This window comes from Orbicella faveolata, unplaced genomic scaffold (genome assembly GCF_042242905.1).
Source record: "Orbicella faveolata isolate gen_17 unplaced genomic scaffold, um_ofav_v1 contig_15, whole genome shotgun sequence".
NCBI lineage: Eukaryota > Metazoa > Cnidaria > Anthozoa > Scleractinia > Merulinidae > Orbicella > Orbicella faveolata.
In genome coordinates, this window is record NW_028301542.1 from 8,723,023 (window position 1) to 8,731,627 (window position 8,605).

General features: G+C 39.4%; 1 protein-coding gene across 1 annotated transcript; it reads left to right on the forward strand.

Moving 5' to 3' along the window:
- Positions 1-295: 295 nt before the first annotated feature.
- Positions 296-4,663, forward strand: LOC110060680 (uncharacterized). Its single transcript, XM_020767463.2, has 5 exons — positions 296-458; positions 559-636; positions 1,071-1,242; positions 3,352-3,534; positions 4,568-4,663. The coding sequence occupies exons 1-4, from the start codon at positions 395-397 to the stop codon at positions 3,530-3,532; spliced, it is 495 nt and encodes a 164-aa protein (XP_020623122.1). The 5' UTR covers positions 296-394; the 3' UTR covers positions 3,533-3,534; positions 4,568-4,663.
- The last annotated feature ends 3,942 nt before the right edge of the window (positions 4,664-8,605 follow it).

Consider the following 8,605-nt stretch of genomic DNA (forward strand, 5'->3'; position numbering starts at 1 on the left):
CATCGTGTCGTCCAATTCACTCTGTAATCCTACTTGTGACGCTTCGCGGTCGTCCGATTTTGTGAATCACTCTTTTGCTTACAGACCGAATTGGACTCCACTCAGTCCTATTACCATTATTAATTAACCTGTTCATCTCTGCTTGTTTCACTTCACCTCGCGCTGGTGTTCAGAATAAATCTTATGCGAGCGCGCGCAAATTTATTTTTTGACCAATCAGGAGCGACTTTAGCACGTCATGAATGCTAGCTTGCGCGCTATGACAGTTAAAGTTTTTTTCAATTTCGAAGTGAGAAATATTTCTTCGTGAATATTTACACCTAAAAAACAGATCTCAAAATGCAAAGACGAGATACCAAATGCGTTGAATAATACGGCGAACAGATTTCTTGAAATGCGACCAAAGGAACTATTGATGGTCTTACTGGCCGTCTTTAGTTTTCCTCATCCGCAGAAAGGTTTGAATAAGCTTCTTTCATTTTTCTTCAATGCACTGTTTTTTCAGTGTTTATTGCGCTGCGAATGTTTACAAACCACTGCGTTAATACCGCATTCTAGGTATAAATGCACAAGAGTATTATGATCTCTACTCGGACAATGTATTTTACCGAGGCATGCAAAGAGAAGCTCTGACCGGTAAGTGTTTTATATTGATTATCGCACTGAATGTGCTTTTCAAATACGTCTGTCTAATTTTCTTATCTCGTGGACTGTTCAGTTTTATCCCAAACACAGCCCACAGGGTACCCACAAACTTAAACGTAATCCGTGATTAAAGGATCCAAGTAGGTTATCCTGGGGGACTGATTTTTTTAAAAAGACAAAACAAAACACGCTTAAATCAACAAAGTCCTCCGCAATTTCGCGAATCGATTGAAACTGGAGCTTAAAATGTCATTAAAAAAATTGCGTATCTCAACTTGTTAATTTCAGGATCCTTGTCTCAGCTGTACTGAATGGAAACTTGTATTAAAAGCAAATACTTAGGCTTACAGTAATTAAATAAACCAACCTGACGCTAACAAAAGGCACCGTAAAACTGTTATGTTTTTTTTTCTTTTAAATTATAGATCCCACTTCTTCAGGCTATCTCGCTAATACGACAGTCAACTATGACAGTCTTGTTGGTCATCGAGCATCTCCGACACCTATAAGAGTTCATATTGTGATAACGCTTGTGTTAATTCTTGCAGTCGTTCTTGTAATCGTTGTTTTCTGGCTAATACATCTCGTCCGTAAAAGGTAATCATAAGGAAATTTAGATACACCATTTTAGGACTCAATAGGCCATTTTACAGTTGTGTGCTCAGTGACCTGGCCCATGAAAAAAGCGGGGCTGGGGGTGTCTTTGCTTTGATGTAGACCTCTCTGCTTTTGTCAAGTAAATGCAACTAGTCAGCGTTAGAACAACTTGATTTACACAACAAAAGCGGTGAAGTCTGTATTAAAACTAGGTCACCTGCAGCCTTGCCGCCTTTTCAAAGGCCAGGTCACCGAGCGGACAACTGTAAAGCAGTTTAGTATATACCACACAAGTGAATAGTGCTTTTCGCGCGCTCTGACTGGTTAACTCGGAGGTGATTAGCAAGTACTATTTACCTAGCAGCCGGCACGAGAGATATTAAAATTTCCGACCGCTTGTCACACATAAAATAACGTTTTGGTCCGCTAATTATTCAGCTTGTGTGGTATATACTAAAACAATTATTCACCTCAGTGTCGGTGAGGTGTTCACCTCCACCTCGGTGAATAATTGTTAACTATTAGCAGATTTATCAGAGCAAATGCTGTCTTCAAGATATCACTTTGCCTTCTGCTTTTAGTTGGAAAGCTGCTAAGCAACATAACATAAACATATGTTGGCGTCGAAGTGTTCCGAATATTCGCTAGCGCTTTTTGATTGGATGAAAATTCTTGAAAAGAAAATTCAAGTTTGTCTCTGGCAGGGATAAGGTTAACCCATAAGGTTTTTTCAAATTGTTGAAAACACGATTTGCTCTAAGAGGTTGAAACTTTCAGTAGCTGTTCGTTCACCCTCCGCGGAAATTTTGATATGTTGTGTGTTCGTCATTTTTGACGTTACATGCCAACTGCAAATTTCGGGTAGGTTTTGCCAAAAATCAACATTTTTGACATAATTCTGTATTTTTTTCCAGTTTTCTTCATCAAATTGCAGAAATTCACGAATTTGCACATTTCATAAGCATTCTGATTTTATTTTGTATTAATTTCCGTTATTTCTTGACTATTTAAAGGAACTCAGTCACGGTATTTCGAGTTATTTTAGCCACATACAAATTACCTTTAAATGGTAGGAAACCTGAAAATAACAGTTTAATAAAATAGAAAAACACCAAAGACATAATGATAAACCATAGAGGAACAAGGATGGCTACGGATGGAGAAGATTGACACGGATTACAAACGACGAATTTGAAAAATTGAGGCTAAACTTTTCAATATGCGCCAACCGTGACTGAGGTCCTTTACTAGTAAAATCAAAGATGGGGGATCCAAGATGGCGGGTCAAATGACATCATTTGACGTCATATGACCTCAAAACCAACAAAAATCGTATCACCTTGTAGGGCAAGCTCAGGGCTATCTAATCTATGTAATTTTATTTCGCTCTGCCTTAGCAGAACGAAAACCCAGGGGAGGGGTTCCATCAACCCCTCCCCCCCCCCCCTTAGGGCTTGCCACAAGTTGCTCGAGATTTCCCAAAAAGTTGCCCGCAATTTTTCATAAAGTTGCTGAAAAGTTGCTCCAAAAAAAGGCAAAAGTTGCTCAAAAGTTGCTAAAAAAGCAAAAACTTTTTTTGTTTCTTTCTTCTTTTGTTTGGTCTGATGCAAAAATATGCGATCTGTGCAACAACAGTAACATTTCTAAGCATTTTTGTGCAGTTTTGCGTGGTAAGCAGCGTCGCTTAATAAATTTGTTTACAATACATGTGAGTAAATACTACGCATCAACGTCAAATTTTTTTTCAAATTTTTTTAACTTTTTTTAAAAATTTTAAAAACATTAAAGAAATTTACAAATTGTCTACTGAAATATTGTAAAATATGGAAGCATGACCAATTAAAACACTAAAAGCTGCTCCGATAACTAGAAATTACTCGTTATTATTATTATTTTTTTTTTTTTTGCTCTAAGCAAAAAAAGTTGCTCGAAATACGAAAAGTTGCCAACTTGTTGCCAACTTGTGGCAAGCCCTAACCCCCCCGCCGCCCCCCCCCCTGACTGGCACCACGGTGGGAGTAAGAGTTAGCTTTTAAGTCCGAGGAAAAATAATTGAGCTGTCAATTATATAAGAACCCAACATTTCTTGTTTTTTATTTTTCCATACAGACAGCGCTCATCGTTACGAAAAGAGTTTGCGATGACGTCGGAGGATGCACAACTTTCAAGTATGGCTTTAGGAGATGATCCCTACGAGTCCTTCTGTATCCCAGTGCCTGAGGACCATCGCCTCACACCTCAAATATCTTTGACGTCATCAGCAGGCCTGACCACTCACCTGTATCCTTAGAAGTAAGTCAATTGTTTGCGGGAATTTAACATCTGACCCTGTCACCGCAAGCTTTTCGGTCAGCGGCAAGTTGCCGTGCTAACAGAGAAAATCATACCCAGAACCTATGGGTTTATTCGATCAGAAACCCCGTAGAGTCCTGGAACGAGTATGCTGCAAACACTTCCGGCAGAACCAGTCTTCAGTCAATGATCGCGAGTTCTTCGGACCCACAATGCCACAGTGTATTGCTTGACTGTTTAAATAAAGGTTGTTTACCATTTACCAATAAAAATCCGGAAATTTCGGATGGAATGTAAATGGAAAGATTAATTTTATCTCCCCGAACGGAATTTTCTCGGGAAAACGGGATTTCTTGAAAGGTAGACCAAAATCCCCAAACGGAATTTCCGAATGGAAAATGTGCGTTCCATGTGTTCCAGGCCTTTTGGCTTCGATTGCATTTGATCCTATGCTTCAGGAAAAAGTCGTGGAAATGGAACAAGCGCATCCCCGTGGAAATTCCCGGCCTTTCGGGATTTGTCGCTTCCCATTTACTACAACTGTCGACCAACCGGTTTTTCCGAATAAATGGAAAACAACCATAATTTTTACAACTAGAGCTCGTATTTAACATGGGATCTCCTTTGAAGGCGCGCGGTGATCTCATGATTAGTGTGCTCGCCTCCAGATCGAGCGATACGGGTTTGAGCCCATTGACATTGTTTTGAATTCTTGGGTAAGACACTACTCTTACAGTGCCTCCCTCCCTCCACTAGGTGTACAAATGGGTACTGGCGAATTTAATGCTGGGATTTTACCCTGCGATCGATTAGCATCCCAACCAGGAGGGAGCAGAAATACTACTAGTCGCTTCATGCTGTGCAAACAGGAGATCAGCGCCGGCCTGATGAGCCACTTGGCTCATATACAGCCTTGTTTACCTACTTTTAAAATAGTTTGAAGGAAATGGCTTCTTCAACACTGCCTTTTTGTGCTCTTTCAGTGATGACATGGAAATAGTTTGTTTCTTTTTTTGTTTGGCTTTTTTTGCAGATGCCTTGTTGTCAAACATTGAAGTGTCACTATCATTTTGGAAGGTTCAAACAAATTGATGTAAATATGTCTTGATAATAAACTATATATACCTTACTTGAAAGACTCGACGTCTTTTACCACTTCTCTATTTCGATGAGCGATAATTTGTTTGCAACATTTGGTTCATCAGCAAGCTAGTGACATATCAACGCTGAATATTGAACGCGCGTGGCACGATTTAAACTACCCCACGAAATTTGAGCTCCGAGTATTTAACAAAGATTAAGACATAGCTAACAAACCAGTGCTATCAAACTCATTATATGAAAGGCGTGCTGCGCTCTTCGGGTGTGAGCAAAGTTGACTTGGCTTCGCCAGAGAAAATTATTTCCATTGCCAATGCTATAAAACGGTTGATTCATGTTCTTAGCTGTGCATATTGAGTTGATGCACTTGGGAAGTTAGAAGAGGACTCAACAAGCTAGAGTTGCCTCGAGCGGCTGCGCCTCAACAACTCTTACTCTTCTTTTGTGCTGTACATCATAACTATACGAGTGACTTGTTCTCAGTCGTCTCTTGCGTCTTATTTCGCGAAAGAGATGGAAACGAGTCAGGCGTAGCACGCAACGAATGGGACGACGAGAACGTGGCAAAGAAAAAGAGTCATTTTTCCTCGTTCCTCGGATCTCTCAAGGGAAGACTGGGAACGAGTCAGACTCGATGATGCACGCTGTCAAGTATGAAATATATGGGCTCATTGACGCTATTGCTTGTATTACTAAACTAAACTAAGCTATTACTAAACTGCGCTATTACTAAACTAAGCTTCACAAGCTCTTTACACGTTAATTCGTACACATCATTAAGTCTTCCTTATCCAAAGTCGTATGCTGATGACATACAATTGTAAACAATGACGTCACCAAATATCGCGGATACAAATAACAATGCTCGACTGAAAAGAAGAACATATTCACTTCTGCATAGACAAGGAAGTCATATTGGATTACATAAAAAGAACTTAAGCGAATCACGACGGCAACGACGACAACGCCACCAAACAAAGTTTTAAATCTTTATAAATTGTTATAAATCGTTATAGACCTTTGTACATTTCTTTCTCGAACTCATTATTAATTCAAGTTAAAACAAAGAAAACCACAACCGCGAAGGAGGTTTGGGTACCCGGTCTAAATAAGCATAGATTTTGTCGATTTTACTTCTCCGTTTACTCCAGTTTTTGTTTAGACTGAGAAGATATATCAAACACTCGACAGTGTTTCATCGGCTATCCAAATACCTCGAATTTAGTCAAAAATACTCCGCTGCGTTTCGTATTTTCAACTCTCTCCTCTGTGTTTGTATATCCTGATGAAACACTGTCTCTCGTGTTTGATATATTCCTTGCGGTCCTCTGCAAACCAACCAGGTGAAATGACTAAGTTCTGCGTACTTTAGAGAACGTGAACGACGGCTGCTTATTTTTCGTATTTTCATTTGGAATTGAACGCTGACGTAACTTATCTCGCTGACACCAATAGGCACGCTGAACAGATCTAGACAATTGCGAAATTCAGAGGTAAAATATAAATTCATTTTTAACAAGGCGTTGATTTGGGGGTCGCCGTCGTCATTGCTTTTAAAAGCTCTCTATTATGACACGTGGAGGAAAGCCAATATAAACCTGAATACTGAAGAAGTGAGCAATGAAGGTACGCTCGCCCAACACGCGGACGCTCGGACACGCGCGAACGGCATGCACCAACGGCACGCACGCATGCACAAATGAAAACGACAGTGCTCCCGGGCAAATTTCACTCGACACTTGACAAGGTAATAGGTCTTTTTTATTGCATAAAGCCTGACGTAAAGCCATCATTATCTTGTACATCACATCAGGGTTAACATATATATTTCATCTCAGTTATTCAACCTTCATAATTTCGTCTCTTTATGTACATCCTTTTCTCATGAGGAAAAATCTCAGCCTGTTTGTAGCAATTTCAAAATTACTTTCCCATATGCGACTAAAATCGCCTTAATTCAATTTGTATATACTGTAATAGCCGAGTTTCAGTACAGAGAAATCATTACAATTATTCGTGAACACATTGAGATGCAGTCTGTAGTGTTTGACTGATCATTGACTGGTATGCATTAGCAACTCATTAGATACCAAGATATTATTTTTTTACTGACGTATCATCTAAGATTTGCTCCAAGAGCTGTCTTTAGAAGCCTTTCACGCCCAGCATAAAGCCCAATTTACACGGTTCAAACTTTGTGGAGGAAACCCTAGTGTGTGACCATTCAAATCGAAGCTACTGAGCGTGCGGTAATGTTTTCTTTTTCTACTATCAACTTTGCCACTTTCGGGAGTGAAAGGATTAAAGGCATCTTGTTGTCATAAATCAACTGAAGTACTCGAGTAACTATGTGACAACTTTACACTGGTTTCCCCAAACCTCTCGTCCAATCATAGAGCAAGGAAATACACCCACATTTTAGCCGAATGTCTTTCTCGCCTCCGCTGATAAGAAAACCAACTTAAAGTTGTCACTAGTCAATCAAAAGGATATTGCGTGAGAAAAGTCACGGGTTCATCTGAAGATGTAAATGTAATCGAAATATTTTGTAGTTCTGACGAGGACGAAGGTATTCTTACATTTACGTTTAAAACAAACAGCGAAGCTTCCTTACACAAGAACAATAACGAGCTCGGTCAAAACTTAGAACATGCAAAAAACTTTTATAGGGAAAACTAAGTGAATACTCAAAAAAAGAAAACAGCACAGCCATCTTCAAAAGTCAACTCATCCGCTCAGCAGATTCACAATAAAAACCTTTGAGATACAGAAATAAATTACACGAGAAATAAATACAAATGAATGGGGGAAAACAGTTTTGTAACATCACTGAAAAAAGTAAAATTTTCATCGATTTTACATGTAAAAACATATGCGAACACCAACTAAAAAAAAAAATCAACTTCGAATTTTAGAAAAATAAACTTCTAAAATCGTCAGCAATCATCGCAATTATATCACAATCATTTGTCATTCATTTAAACTATAAAAATATTCAAATTAGATTGGAAAATTCTAACCAAATATTAACTGCACCGCACTTTCTGTCCCAATTGACAATTTTGTACCGAAATTTTGACATTAAAAAAAATTAAAACTATGTTGTCTATTTTGGTGAGACAAATTCAATTCACCGCAGCTTCAAACGTCCTTAATATGTCTATGTACGTCAAATGACTGCAAATATTTACCGTAGTTAAAAATTAAAATTCAAAATTGTATTATTCTTAAACCTCTATCAGGGCTCGTCCACAGTACGTCGAAGGAATTTTAAAACGAAGGTTTCACCCTGGAAACGCATCAAATGTTTTCCGTCCACACTACGCCAGAGTAAATTAAACATGCAACTATCTCCGGTCGTTTTGGATTTGTACTTGAGGAAAACTCGGTCAAAGAAATCACATGATTACCGTATTGCCATCGTTTTCGAAAAGCTTCGTTTTCAAAAAGTTTTCCGTCCACACGAAAAGCCAACGTTTTCAAATTCCTGCAGTTTGAAGAGCTTTTTTGAAAAGTTCCGTTTTCGTGGCGGATTAGTGTGGACGGTAGGCCTAACAGTAGAAATAAAAATGCGTTTTCATACTCCTCCGGCATAACGTGGACGCTGCCTCAGGCTTCATTTGCCTTGAAATCCACAGGAAACCTTGAAACGTTCGTGGAACACATCTTCTCTGTCCTCTTTCATACATACCAAGAGTGCATGACTTCAGAGAGTGCTTCCATTTTGAGCTATTGTTAGATTCGTTGATACATTACAAGTGCGCTGAGAGGCGCTTTCGCAGCTTCAGGCAGTGGCACTGTATGAACAAATAGGAGCAGGGGCGTAGCTAGGGGGTCCTGGGGTGCCCGTGGACCCTCCCCCCCCCCAATTTTGTAAGCCTTTTTTAAGCAAACAATCTATAACGGGTGGCGAATACGACATGACAATATGGTGAGTACCCTCATTTTGACACAGTGTGACCACCCCCCC

Excerpts from the sequence above, each read along its gene's own strand:
- LOC110060680 (XM_020767463.2), top strand. The coding sequence starts at position 395 with ATGCGACCAAAGGAACTATTGATGGTCTTACTGGCCGTCTTTAGTTTT. Across the intron at positions 459-558 it reads TTTTCCTCATCCGCAGAAAG|GTATAAATGCACAAGAGTAT; the intron begins GTTTGAATAAGC and ends ACCGCATTCTAG. Across the intron at positions 637-1,070 it reads GCAAAGAGAAGCTCTGACCG|ATCCCACTTCTTCAGGCTAT; the intron begins GTAAGTGTTTTA and ends TTTAAATTATAG.